General features: G+C 44.4%; 1 protein-coding gene across 1 annotated transcript in view; it reads right to left on the reverse strand.

Annotated features, from left to right (window-relative positions):
• The window catches only part of LOC126195236 (uncharacterized), a 233811-nt gene that overhangs the window by 69256 nt on the left and 149879 nt on the right, over positions 1-14676 (reverse strand). The window contains exon 6 of the mRNA XM_049933762.1: positions 1591-1809. Within this exon, the coding sequence (XP_049789719.1) occupies positions 1591-1809 (219 nt within the window). The remainder of the gene's footprint in view (positions 1-1590; positions 1810-14676) is intronic.

The raw sequence follows: 14676 nt of genomic DNA on the forward strand, positions 1-14676 counted from the left end.
GCCCATGTTCCATTGAAGCACAGTAGATATTTAACTGAGAGGTTTACGTGTTCTCCTTGCCACCACCCTCCCCTCCATGCATGTAGGAGAACCCACTTCAGGAGGAGGAGAACTGAGTGAACTTAGGGATTCATCAAAGCAGAGTTCTAAGTCTGTAGCCGAGTCGTGAGTGTTCCCAGGTCTGACGAGACACCTTACTTCATTTCTGCCTTCTTGACAGTACACTTAACCTTAGTCTTCTCTTATACATTCGACAACACCAAGGTAGGCTGTGCCAACCCATGGTGCAGCACTTAGCCTGCCAAACTAGCATCAGCAGCAGGAGTAGAAGCAGTGGTCACCATAGGAGTTTGTGTTGGGACAGTAACAATTCTGTGTGAACTGTCACTGCCAAAGGTGCACTTGCAAGAGCATTTCATGGTATCAAAGACCACAGGTGACTTGTGGGTGCAAACACTAACAGTCACAGGTTTCTTTGCAAGCACAGCAGCAAATGAAGCAGAAAATATTGAGGGTTGAAGGAATGTGTACATCTTCTTCACTTCAGTGTAAGATACGTGCTTAGTCACCTGGATCTTCTTTTATTTCTTGTGCACCATACACTCTCTGCTCCATGCTGGATGTGGACCTGAACAACTGACACAAACGTCAGGGGAGGTACACGTAGTTCCATCAGGGTGAGCAGCCATACCACACTTAGCACATGTAGCTTGTCCAATACACCTGAGTGGTGTGCTCCAATTTCTGGTACTTCAAACACCTCTTAGGTTGGGGGAAGCATGCTCTGACTTTCAGTCTCAAAAATCCAGCTTTAACATAATATAGCAAAGACAGAAAATCAAATGTCAGTGTAATTGAGACTGTTTTTTCCAGTTTTCCTTCTATAAGACACATTATTTTCTTCAGCTCAATGATCCCTTAGTTGGCTCATATCTTCTGTAGCTCTGAAGTGCATGATATCACTGCATATGACCTCTCCTTGACTGTAATTAAAGGTACACTGCTGTTCTATTGCAACACGGTACTCACCCAAGATTTTTGACTTTAAAAGGTTGTTAACTTTCTGTGAAGTTGCTGTCTTGACCAGCAATGTGCCATTACAATTTAACAGATTAATGGTTCTAGCCAAACCATCAAGGCCTTTCTGGCTACAGAAGGGTGATACCTTCTCAAACATACCAGCTTCTCTCCTGATTACAAGAAACACATTTTGACATGCTGGGCACATCCTGTTACGATACTATGACTGAACTTGAGGGGAAGAGTACTCAGCAGGGCCTGTGCCTAGTAGACATTTACCTTCCCAACCATTTATCTTAACTTTTACATAAGGGCAGCCCAATTCATCCTCTGTATCTCTTTCTTCAGTATTTTAAATGATAGGTCCAGTTCAATTCCCTTAAAACCTAAGCCTTTCTCCTCCTCCTGATCACTAGATTCACTTCTTTTAGTTTTATTGAGATTGAGATATTTCAGGTGCCTCATTATTCCCCCCCCCCCCAACCTTAAACTTAAATATGTACTTGTGAAATTAAATCTAAGACTAAAAATACACTGTACCTGATTACTTTCCAGAAACATTTTACTTACCGCTGTCACACTTAGAGCTCTAGCAAGTCGCTCCTTACGAGATAAAGTTTCCAACTCTGAGAGGAGGAGGTTGTACTGACGCTTCAGTCTTTCCCTAGCCAAGGCCTGGCTGCTCCGACACTGTTGCAGCTGTTCCCGATGTAGCTTTGTTTTAAGGCTTTCCTTCTGTGTTGCTTCTGATGCAGCTGTAACTTCTTCAGCAAGCTGCACTGCAGTTTTCTGCAAAGAAAACATGAATTTTTCAGGAGTCCCAACTGAATGCTCATTTGGAATTGCTCCCATCCTTAAATAATTTTACTTGTTTAGTACTAGGTATAGACAGCCTATATTAACAGTCAGGTCTACTATATAAATAAGTATTCCTACAAGATATACAATTTGTGTGTGTGTGTGTGTGTGTGTGTGTGTTGTCACACCACAATTAATCTATTGCAAGGTGATAGAGGAGAAGCTTTGATAAGCAGCTAAGTCAAGTGGAGTGTCTCAACCAGAGGCTCCGCTGATTCTGTGAGGGTCTTTGATACAGACTTCTGGATCTACTTTACACGATGGAGAATTATGAGATTTCCCTTGAGAAGTCAGAGGTGCACTACACAGAGGTGGCAGGCCTGAGCTCCTTCGGAAAACGCTCGCCACTTGATCTACAGAGAGTGAAATCAGCTTCCATACTAAGTAAATACACTTTGAATGTCAAGATTCTAACAATGAATTACCAAAGCATTTGTAACAAAGCGCTTGAATTCACTGCCCTCCAGGAAAGCTGTCATGCCAAAACTACACAAGGAACTCAGAGCTGGAGGAAGCACAAAGCAGAGAGCTACAAAATATTTAATGAGTCCTGGAAAAAACATTGAAAAGACAGGTTAGATATCATATGAGAGAGATGTTCACTGCAGTCAACAAAAATATTATGTCTATTCAGGTTGAAACTGAGTCTTACCAAAGTTATCTGCATCTGAATAACCACCGAAGGTGATCTCAAACTAATTATCAAATTTTTTACTGGCCACCTGATTCTGCCGTAACGGTCGGTAGTGTAACAGATCACAACTCATGAACTGTAGTACATGTTACATTTGATTACTACACTATCAGACACAGAATGAGCAGCAATCTGTGACTGTTGAGGGTGCTGTAACTTATGCAACAGTTCCATCGTAGAGTGACTGCAGCAGAGTATAGGATGACTTGGACAGAATTTCTATTTGGTATGATGAATGGCAGCTTGCTTTAAACATTGCAAAACATAAGTTACTGCTGATTGGTAAGAAAAAACAATCCTGCAATACGCAAATACAGCATTAGCAGTATGCTGCTTAACACAGTCACGCCAATTTAAATCAGACAATAATGTTGCAAAGTGACATGAAATGGGGTAAGTAGGAAAGGACAGTTGTAGGAAGGCAAATGGTTGACTTCAGAATTCTAGGCAGATGGTAGCTCACCTGTAAAGGAGATTACATATAGAACACTAGTGCATCCTTTCTAGCGTACTGCTCGAGTATTTGGGATTCCCGCCAAATCAGATTAAAGGAAGACATTAAGGCAATTCAGAGTCTTGCTGCTAGATTTGCTGCCATTAGGTTTAACTGACACACAGGTACTATGGAAATGCTCTGAGAACTGAAATAGTCCCTTGAGCCAAGAAAACATACTTTTTGTGAAACACTATTGAGAAAGTATAGAGGACAGGTGTTTGTAACTGGCTGCAGAACAATTCTACTGCCACCAATGTAGGTCCCGTGTAAGGATCATCGAGACAAAGGATGAGGAATTAGGGCTAGTACAGAGGCATATAGACTGTAGATTGTCCCTCACTCCATTTGTGAGTGGAATAGGAAAGGGAATGAATAGCAGTGGCTTGTACAGACTGTATGTGGACGTAGGCATGGATGTAAATATAGAAATAAGCAAGATAATATTTTTATTCATTCTTTATTACCAGATGGGCATTCTGTTAGTAAAAGAGTGAATAGCCTTTCAGACGATGATGCACAAATTTTAACACTAAAATGTTATTGTACACAAACAACTGTTATGTAATTATAAATTATGTAGGAAAGCTAATCTAATGTCAATAGAGAGTTTTTTAATCCTTGTTATGGAAGCAGTTTATCGTTTTATTCCACATAATTTGCTATCAAATGTACAGTTCAGTTTTAGAAGTGGTTAAACAACTAAAAATGCTACATTCTCTTTTCTCTGTGAGGTACTGAATGCTAGGCTCTTTTTTGATTTAACTAAGGCATTTGACTGTGTTGATCGCAAAATATTGCTCCAGAAGTTGAACATTATGGAATACAGGGAGTAGCTCACAACTGGTTCACCTCTTACTTTGATAAACAGCAAAAGTTCATTATCCACAGAGTTGAGAATTATTGGAATTTGCGCAGCTGAATAATTATTAAGGAGAAAAAAGGACATTTTACTAATAACTATATTTGCACATTCAAGAACAAAAAAATTTACAGCGAACACAACAGAATAATTAGCGCACACAAAGAGTGTTAGACAATGCCAAAGAGGTCTATTTTACACAGTGCACTTTGCGCCGACACACACGAAATATATTGTTCACACAATTCCAACACCCCTCCTTGAACTTATATTTTGTGTGTTGCTTCCACAAGATAAACCAAAAAGTCCCACAATCTTCTCAAACTTCTCCCTTTCCAAGGGTTTGGTCAGAAGGTCAGCTAACATGTCTTCTGTGCACAGATAGTCCACGGCAATGTTCTGTCGCTCTATGTGGTCCCGAATGAAATGGTGCCGTATATCAATATGCTTTGTCCTAGAACTAGTAACATCATTTTTAGCTAGGTTTATGGCTCCCTTATTGTCACAGAAGATGGTTGTAGGTTCCTCAATTAAATTGGGTTCTATTTTACTTATTAATGTTCGTAGCCATAATGCTTCCTGTGTGGTGTAAGATAGTGCCATATACTCGGCCTCTACGGTGCTCAATGCAACAGTTTTTTTGCTTTTGACAGGACCATGATGTGAGGCCCCCCATTAATTTAAAACAGCAGCCAAGGGTGGAGTATCTGTCTCCCAATTCACTCCCCCAGTCCACATCGCTATATCCCTCTAGTTTTGCGTTACCATCTCTATGGTATTTTAACTCGTAGTTTGAGGTTCCTCTTGGGTATCGGAATATCCTCTTTACAGCTTTCCAGTGCTTTTCCTTTGGGTCTCTGCAATATCTGCTCACTGCATTGGTGGCAAAAGCAATGTCGGGCTGTGACGTTTGAGACAAATATTACAGACTCCCTACTGCTTCTAAATAAGGAATATTCTTGTCACATTCCACATCAGTTTCATTTACACTTAACTTCAATCCTACTTCCATTGGAGTACTTATGGGTTTGCAATCACTCATGCCAAATTTCTTTAATATTTTTTCCGTGTATGATGATTGACTTATGCTCAATTCTTGTCTTTCTTCGTCCTTAGTAATCTGCATACCTAAATAACGTTTGACTTCTCCCAAATCATGCACCTTAAACTTGGTTTGCAGCTGTTTCTTGAAAATTCTCATTTGGCCTTCACTTTCAGTCAGGATAAAGAAATCGTCCACCCATATCGCCATTATTATTATTTCTTCTTTTCTCCCTTTATAGTAAATGCTGAGATCTGCCTTGGACTGCTTCATATTCATATTTATTAGAGTTTCATGTAGACATCGATTCCAGCAACGTCCACTTTGTTTAAGTCCATAAATACTTTTTCCTCAAACGCCACATCTTTTTACTGTCTGATCTGGTTTTTATGGCTTCCCTTGGTGGAATGACATATCTCCTCCTCCAATTTCCCATTTAAATATGCCGTTTTAACATCCATATCATGAATTATTAAATTTCGTTTTACTGCCAAGGCTAAAAGATATCTCAATGATGCATACTTGACTACAGGTGAAAAAGTTTCTTCGTAATCTACCCCTTGTTTTTGTGAATATCCTTTTACCACAAGTCTTGCTTTGTATTTTGGTGATGAGCTTTCAGGGTTCTTCAAATTGAATACCCATCTTGCCTGCAGTGGTTTCTTATCTCCTGGCATATCTACCCATTCAAAGGTTTCGTTCTGATACAAAGATTCTAATTCTCTCTTCATCGCTTCTTTCCATTCTTGAGAGTTTGGGCCACTCATTGCTTCTTCTGCTGTTATTGGCTCATCATTAAAAGACTGTGCTGTATACATCTCAAAATCCGGATATTCCTTCGGTTTTGGTACACGAGAAGAACGCCTTACATTGTTTTATTCATTTTTTTCATCCTCTAACTCATTGTCATCATAAATTGTATCCATTTGTCCTTGGCTGTCGTCTTCCTCTTCTTCAATTTCTATTTCCTCACACAAGGTTTCACCTTCTGAACTAGGTGCAGTTGACTTAGTGGTTTTGCTCTCTCTTGAGTCCTTTCTATTTTCAAAGAATATTACATCTCTACTTGTGACAATCTTTTTAGTCAATGGATCCATTAATCGGTAGCCCTTTGAATTTTCACAATAGCCTACAAAAATATACTTTTTAGCTTTCGGATCCCATTTTCCTCTTAGCTGTTTTGGAATATGTGCCATTGTATCATACCCAAAAACCCTTATATTGCTTAGATCAGGTTTCTTTCCTATCCATATCTCATAAGGGGTTCTATTCTTTAATGCTTTTGTAGGTGATCTATTGTTCAAATATACAGCTGTTGACAATGCCTCTGCCCAAAAATCTTTGGATAATTCAGCGTCAGTCATCATGCTCCTTGCTTTCTCAACAATGAACCTATTAGCCCTCTCAGCAACCCCATTTTGAGATGGTCTGTACCTTATGGTAGTTTGATGCCCGATTCCCTTTTCTGCCAGAAGTTTCTTCAATTTCTGGTTAATATATTCTCTCCCATTATCAGACCTGATGATCTTGATCTTTCCCGTCCACCTTTCAACCATATTGCAATATTCCTCAAAGATATCTCTCACTTGGTCTTTAGAACTAAGAAAATAAACATGAGTATATCGTGAGTAATCATCAATAAACGTAAGAAAATAATTACTCCCACCTATGGATTCTCACTCCATCAGGCCACATACATCTGTGTGGATTAATTGTAAGACTTCTGTGGGTTTACTCTTACTAGTCTTGAAGGGTAACCTTGCCTGTTTTCCCTTTATACATGTCTCACAAGGATCCTTGGACACACTAAAATTCTGTATTCCCTTTACCATATCCTTTATTATAGACATACTCTTTCTATGTAGATGTCCAAGCCTCTGGTGCCATAAAAAACCTTCTGCTGAATATACTGAATCACTAACATTTTTATGTTTACTGCCAATGGTATCCAACTTAAAAATACCCCTTTCGTTACTTACTGTAGCTATAACTTCACCACTTTCAGTGGTTACTCTTGCACCCTGCATGTCAAAAGTGAATGTATTTCCTTTCTTGACAATTTCCCCTACAGACAGCAGGTTAGTTGCCACATTTTTCACCTAATGAACATTGTGTGCTGTACCCATATCTGATTCATCATTTACACTTACATGTAGATCTAGTTTCCCAGCCAGGTGACACTGGAGCTTGTTGCCATCAACAGTAGATATTCCCATATGAGTCTTATCTTTGATGTCATAAAGAAGTGATTTATCTTTAACAATATGCACACATGCACCTGAGTCTAAAATCCATTCCATACCACAATTACTCATCCCACCAAAAGAATAAAAACATGTGAGTGCCTTACCTTTGTTATTGGTCCTTCTCTCTCGGCTATCAGTAACATACCTCTTTTTCTGAGTGTCTGATCTTGGGCTTACTTTTTCTTTGCACTGAGACGCAATATGTCCCATCATCTGACATTTATAGCACCTCACCGATCTCTTCTTTCTGTTTTTTGAGTAGAGAGCAGACGCACCTTCCTTCTCCAATGTACAACAGCTTGGAGCACTCTTTACGTCCTGCAGGATTTTCACCTTAACACTGTCGCCTGTGATTGGTATACCCGAGCTTTCAAGTCCCATAATCATAGGTGCATACCTTTCGGGCAGTCCTGCCAACAGCAATGTTCCTATCCATTCGTCAGCGATCTCGAATCTGATGTTTCTCAGTTGGTTCGACGTGGTTATTATTTTGTTAACGTATTCATCTACACTCTTACATTTGTCCAGACGAGTGGTCATTAACTCGTGTAATAATCCTACTTTTCTCGTAAGACCACCATCCTCGAATGCACTTCGTAAATTGTCCCAGACTTCTTTCGCTGTAGCAGCTTTTTCAACGTGAACATAATTCACCGAATCAATCAGTAATATCAATTTTGATTTTGCTTTCCTATCTTTATTTGAATAATTCTGATCTGTGGATTTCATTGTCCCATCTACCACGTCCCATAGGTTATCTAAACGTAAATACACTTCTACTGCGAACTTCCAGGTTGCATAGTTTTCACGACCTATAAGTCTTTCAATCTGTGGAATTTGTGCCGCACTCATTCTTAACGGTAACTTGCTTTTTATTGCCGTAAATAACACCGAAAAATAATGTGGAAAAAAAAATTGCGATCGTCTTGTAAGGATAACTCGCACTTCACGTAAATTGGAACTTTTCCAATACTTTCTCCCTACTATTTTATTGATATACTTATTCCAAATGCAGCCTGGGCCCATAACCTATTGGAATTTGCGCAGCTGAATAAGTATTAAGGAGAAAAAAGGACATTTTACTAATAACTATATTCACACATTCAAGAACAAAAAATTTTACAGCGAACACAACAGAATAATTAGCGCACACAAAGAGTGTTAGACAATGCACTTTGCGCCGACACACGCGAAATATATTGTTCACACAATTTCATAGCGCAGTGGTTAGACACTGGACTCGCATTCGGGAGGACGACGGTTCAATCCCGCGTCCGGCCATCCTGATTTAGGTTTTCCGTGATTTCCCTAAATCACTCCAGGCAAATGCCGGGATGGTTCCTCTGAAAGGGCACGGCCGACTTCCTTCCCCATCCTTACCTAATCCGATGAGACCGATGACCACGCTGTCTGGTCTCCATCCCCAAACCAACCAACCAACCAACACAATTTCATAAGAATGGGTGTGTGTGTGTGTGTGTGGGGGGGGGGGGGGGGGGTAGCAGGAGGGTGGCAGGGATCAGCGCTGGGGTCATTCCTGTTCCTTATTTATATAAATGATATGCCCTCTAGCAGGCGCGGCTCGTGGTTTCTGTACTGGGGAAGGCTGCGGCATTTATCGATCGGAGCCAACATAGACCTCGGGTTACACTACAGATTAGTCTGACATAAACAACTAAAAATTCAGGGGGAGGGTGGGTGGCAGATCACTCTCTACCCATAATTTTACGTACTGTATCTTCTATAATCAGGTATTAAATATCATTAGAAGCCAACTTCCAATTAAAATCTTTGGTTAGTGTTTTTATACGTCATCATTACATTTTCTGACACTTTGCAGCAAATCATATGAAAAGACGCGTTTCGGAGAGATCTTTAATGCTTAATATTTTTGGTGTTTTCAGTTCTAAAGTTAAGGCGTTTATTGTGGTTTACCTCCAAAGCTCGAAGTTTACGAGTTCGCATGACGATACTGTGATGTTTTGGTGACGTCACAGGTCTTGTGCTGTGACTGGGTGGCATGAGCAATCCGTGCAACTGCCATATTAATTCACATGTCTGAGAAGCGAACAGTTCGTATTTATTGTGTATTATGAAAATATGCATTTATTTGAAATAGCACACTAAAGATATCTCCAAAATACGTCATTTTTAGTATGGTTTGTTGTGCTAAAGTACACACAATGTGACACTGTAGCGCAACACACTGTACCGGTACCAAAAGTGATGCGTTTCGGAAAATGTCATCACGTTTATGGCTCAAATGGCTCTGAGCACTATGGGACTCAACTGCTGTGGTCATCAGTCCCCTAAAACTTAGAACTACTTAAACCTAGCTAACCTAAGGACATCACACACATCCATGCCTGAGGCAGGATTCGAACCTGCGACTGTAGCAGTCGCACGGTTCCGGACTGCGCACCTAGAACCGCGAGACCACCGCGGCCGGCTCACGTTTATGACTGGCTAAACATGACACTACCCTTTTTTACTCACTTCACTTAATAGGCTAAGTAGGACTTAATATAAAGAAATTACCTCTTATCAATTATGAATGCACTTTTGCTTACCTCAATTCATTTGATTATAGATGAAGTCAGCTCGTCTCCCCTTCTGCGCAGCAAAATGGTCTATGAACATTTCATTGAAATTTGGCCGATTCAATAATTCTTTTTCTAGGGAACACATTGCAAGCGCAACAAGTCTGTCCTCATTCATAGTGTTGCGCATGAATGTTTTCACTCGCTTTAACGTAGAGAAGCAGCGTTTGCCTCGCCGGTCGTCATAGGGAAGGTTACTATTATTTGCAGAAGTTTTACACTTTCAGGAAAAGCTTTAGCCAGATTGTTATCGTAAAGAAAGTTCAACAAGGTCTAAGCACCTGACGCCTTCATAAAATCTTTTCGGCTGTACAATAAGTTCAGCTCATGACGTAGATCTGAAGACCGTAAATTGAACAAATTAACAGCTATTTTAAGCTCTTTTTCGGGAAAAATAGTTTGATGTTTTGCAAACAACGATGGATCAAACAGCTGTGCAATCGATAAGTGATCATTGAAACTGAATCGTTCTCTTATCTGAGTTGTGATGAGGTCGCAAACGTTTCGTGCACACACTATTCTTGATTCTGTGAAACGTCCCCGTTTTGCAGTTAGTTCTACCTGTTCCCAGTGATCGTTGGTTGGTTGGTTGGTTTGTGGGATTAAAGGGACCAGACTGCTATGGCCATCGGTCCCTTTTTCCAAATACTAAAAACACCCACAGAGAATAAAAAACGTTCAACCGAAGAGGAGACAGATGACACAGAACAAAAGAAACGTAGACAAGGACCAGACAAAACGAAATAAAATCACACAGAGAGTGACGGTGGTTGGCCAACCATAGCAACAAAAAAAAGGAAAAGCCAACCACCGAAAACACATTAAAAACTGAGTTTAAAACCGTATGCCAAAGGCCAGAATCAACACAAGACAAGAAAATAAAACATAAACACTCATATTAAATGATAAAAACCCCCTGCCCGAATAAAGCGCAAAACTAAGTCCACCATGGCAGAGTCATCTAGTAAAAGTGCAGAGAGCGCGTCAGGCAGCGCAAACGTCTGCCTGAGCACAGATAAAAGTGGACAGTCCAACAAAATGTGGACCACTGTCAATGCCGAGCCGCAGCGACAGAGAGGAGGGACCTCACGGCGCAATAAGTGGCCGTGGGTCATCCGCGTGTGCCCAATACGCAGTCGGCAGAGGACGACAGACTCCTTGCGAGAGACTCGCAAGGAGGAGTGCCACACAGTCGTCGTCTCCTTGATGGCACGGAGTTTGTTAGGGGTAGTCAGACCGCGCCATTCAGCGTCCCAAAGCGAGATAACTTTGCGGCGGAAGACTGCCCTCAAATCACTCTCCGGGAGGCCAATGTCCAGGGTGGGTTCACTGGTGGCCTGTTTGGCCAGGCGGTCAACATGGTCATTGCCCGGGATACCAACATGACCGGGGGTCCACACAAAGACCACAGAGCGGCTGCAACGGGCAAGAGAATGCAGGGACTCGTGGATAGCCATCACCAGACGAGAACGAGGGAAACACTGGTCGAGAGCTCGTAAACCGCTCAGGGAATCGCTACAGATGACTAAGGACTCACTTGAGCAGGAGCGGATATACTCTAGGGCACGAAAGATGGCGACCAGCTCAGCAGTAAAAACGCCGCAGCCAGCTGGCAATGAATGTTGTTCATAGTGATCCCCTAGAGTCAGAGCATAGCCGACATGACCAGCAACCATCGAGCCGTTGGTGTAAACAACTCCAGAGCCCTGATACGTGGATAGGATGGAAGAAAAGTGGCATCGGAAGGCCTCCGGAGGGACTGAGTCCTTCGGGCTCTGTGCCAAATCGAGCCGAAGGCAAGGGCGAGGCACACACCATGGGGGCGTGCGCAGAGGTGCCCGGAAAGGAGGTGGAACAGGGAAAAACCCAAGCCCAGAGAGGAGCTCTTTGACGCGTACGGCGATCGGACAACCCGACCGGGGCTGACGTTCTGGCAGATAGACGACTGACTGCGGGAACAGGAAACGGTAATTTGGATGCCCGGGCAAGCTAAAAACATAGGCAGCATAAGCAGCCAGTAATTGCTGGCGTCGTAACCGCAGTGGAGGGACACCTGCCTCCACTAGTATGCTGTCCACAGGAAAGCACCAGTGGCAAGGCGTATCCTGCTGTGGAGAATTGGGTCCAGCACCCACAATGCAGATGGGGATGCTGAGCCATAAGCCAGGCTCCCATAATCCAGACGGGACTGGATTAACGCCTGGTAGAGCCGCAACAGGGTAGATCGGTCGGCGCCCCAGCGGGTGTGGCTCAAGCATCTCAGAGCGTTTAGATGCCGCCAACACGCCTGTTTAAGCTGCCAGATATGAGGCAGCCAAGTCAACCGGGCAACCACCCCCAAAAACCTGTGTGATTCCACCACTGAAAGAAGTTCGCCGGCAAGATAAAGCCGCGGCTCCAGGTGGACAGTACGCCGCCGGCAGAAATGCATAACGCAGGTCTTGGCTGCCGAAAACTGGAACCCATGAGCTACAGCCCAAGACTGCGCCTTGCGGATAGCGCCCTGTAGCTGACGTTCAACAGCTGCAATGCCAGTAGAGCTGTAGTAAAGGCAGAAATCGTCAGCATACAGGGAAGCGGAGACAGAATTTCCCACGACCGCAGCGAGCCCATTAATGGCTATTGAAAACAGGCAGACACTTAAAACAGAACCCTGTGGCACACCGGTCTCCTGGACGTGGGAGGAACTGTATGAGGCCGCGACTTGCACGCGGAAGGTACGATACGACAGAAAATTTCTGATAAGGATCGGCAGAGGGCCCCGAAGACCCCATCCATGAAGCGTAGAAAGGATGTGATGACGCCATGTCGTATCGTACGCCTTCCTCATGTCGAAAAAGACAGTGACCAGGTGCTGATGGCGGGCAAAGGCAGTACGGATGGCCGACTCCAGGCTCACCAGATTGTTGGCGGCGGAGCGGCCTTTACGGAACCCACCCTGAGACGGAGCCAGAAGGCCCCGAGACTCCAGTACCCATTGCAAGCGCCGGCTCACCATCCGTTCGAGAAGCTTGGAAAGAACGTTGGTGAGGCTAATGGGGCGGTAGCTGTCCACCTCCAAAGGGCTCTTGCCCGGTTTCAAAACGGGGATGACAATGCTCTCCCGCCATTGCGACGGAAACTCACCCTCGACCCAGAGACGGTTGTACAGGTCGAGGAGGCGTCGCTTGCAGTCCACTGAAAGGTGTTTCAGCATCTGACAGTGGATGCTATCTGGCCCGGGAGCGGTATCAGGGCAAGCGGCAAGGGCACTGAAATTCCCACTCACTGAATGGAGCATTGTAGGATTCAGAAGCGTGGGTGTGAAAAGAAAGGCTCCGACGTTCTATCCGCTCTTTAATGGAGCGGAAGGCCTGGGGGTAATTCGCAGAAGCGGAACTCATAGCAAAATGCTCTGCTAAGTGGTTTGCAATGACGTCGGAGTCAGTACAAACTGCTCCATTCAGTGAGAGTGCAGGGACGCTGACAGGGGTCCGATAGCCGTAGACGCGTCGAATCTTGGCCCAGACCTGCGATGGAGTGACATGGAGGCCAATGGTGGACACATACCGCTCCCAGCACTCCTTCTTGCCTTGGCAGATAAGGAGGCGGGCCCGCGCACACAGCCGTTTGAAGGCCATAAGGTGGTCTATGGAGGGATGTCGCTTGTGACGCTGGAACGCCCGCCGGCGATCTTTAATCGCGTCAGCGATCTCAGGCGACCACCACCAAGGCACAGCCCTCCGCCGAGGGGACCCAGAAGAACGGGGAACGGCAGATTCGGCGGCAGTAACGATGCCGGTGGTGACCGATTGAACCATTGCATCAATGTCATCACTAGAGAGAGGCTCAATAGCGGCAGTGGAGGAAAACAAGTCCCAGTCAGCCGTATTCATAGCCCATCTGCTGGGGCGACCAGAAGAGTGACGTGGTGGCAGTGACAGAAGGATCGGGAAGTGGTCACAGCCACACACGTCGTCATGGACACTCCATTGGACAGACGGTAAGAGGCGAGTGCTACAGATCGAAAGGTCGATGGCGGAGTACGTGCCATGTGCCACGCTGAAGTGGGTGAAGGAGCCATCATTTAAGAGTGAAAGATCGAGCTGTGCCAATAAATGCTCAATGGTGGCGCCTCAACCTGTTGCCACTGACCCGCCCCACAGAGGGTTATGGGCGTTGAAGTTGCCCAATAAGAAGAAAGGTGACGGCAATTGTCTAGTAGCGCAGCCAGCTCATGCTGCGCGACATCACCATCCGGTGGAAGGTAAAGACTGCAGACGGTAATAGCCTGTGGCGTCCACACCCGAACAGCGACAGCCTCTAAAGCTGTTTGTAGAGGGACAGACTCGCTGTGAAGAGAGGTAAGGACATAGATGCAGACGCCACCAGACACCTGTTCATAAGCTGCTCGGTTCTTATAATAGCCCCGATAGCCTCGGAGGGCGGGGGTTCGCATTGCTAGAAACCAAGTTTCCTGAAGAGCAATGCAGAAGAAAGGGTGAAGGCTGATAAGTTGGCGGAGCTCAGCTAGATGGTGGAAGAAACCGCTGCAGTTCCACTGGAGGATGGTATTGTCCATTGCGGAGAAAGGCGTGACGGGACTGGGAAGGCAGATTACGCTGCTGGGTGACCTGCTGCCTCCGATGGAGCACCCGTGCAAATGCTATCCATTGCGTCTGAGGGACCAGCGAGATCGAGGTCCTCAGCGGACGCCAGAATCTCCACCTCGTCCTCAGAGGCAGAGCTTGTAGGAAGCGGTGGGACGGGTGCCACCGCAATATCGTTGGTCTTGGGGACTTTCTTCTTGTTCTGCTTGTCGCGCTGTGCCTTCGGTGGTTCAGGCTTCATTTGCTTCACTGGGTCAGTCTCAGATACAGAC

The sequence above is a fragment of the Schistocerca nitens genome, chromosome 7, assembly GCF_023898315.1.
Source record: "Schistocerca nitens isolate TAMUIC-IGC-003100 chromosome 7, iqSchNite1.1, whole genome shotgun sequence".
NCBI classification, from domain to species: Eukaryota; Metazoa; Arthropoda; class Insecta; order Orthoptera; family Acrididae; genus Schistocerca; species Schistocerca nitens.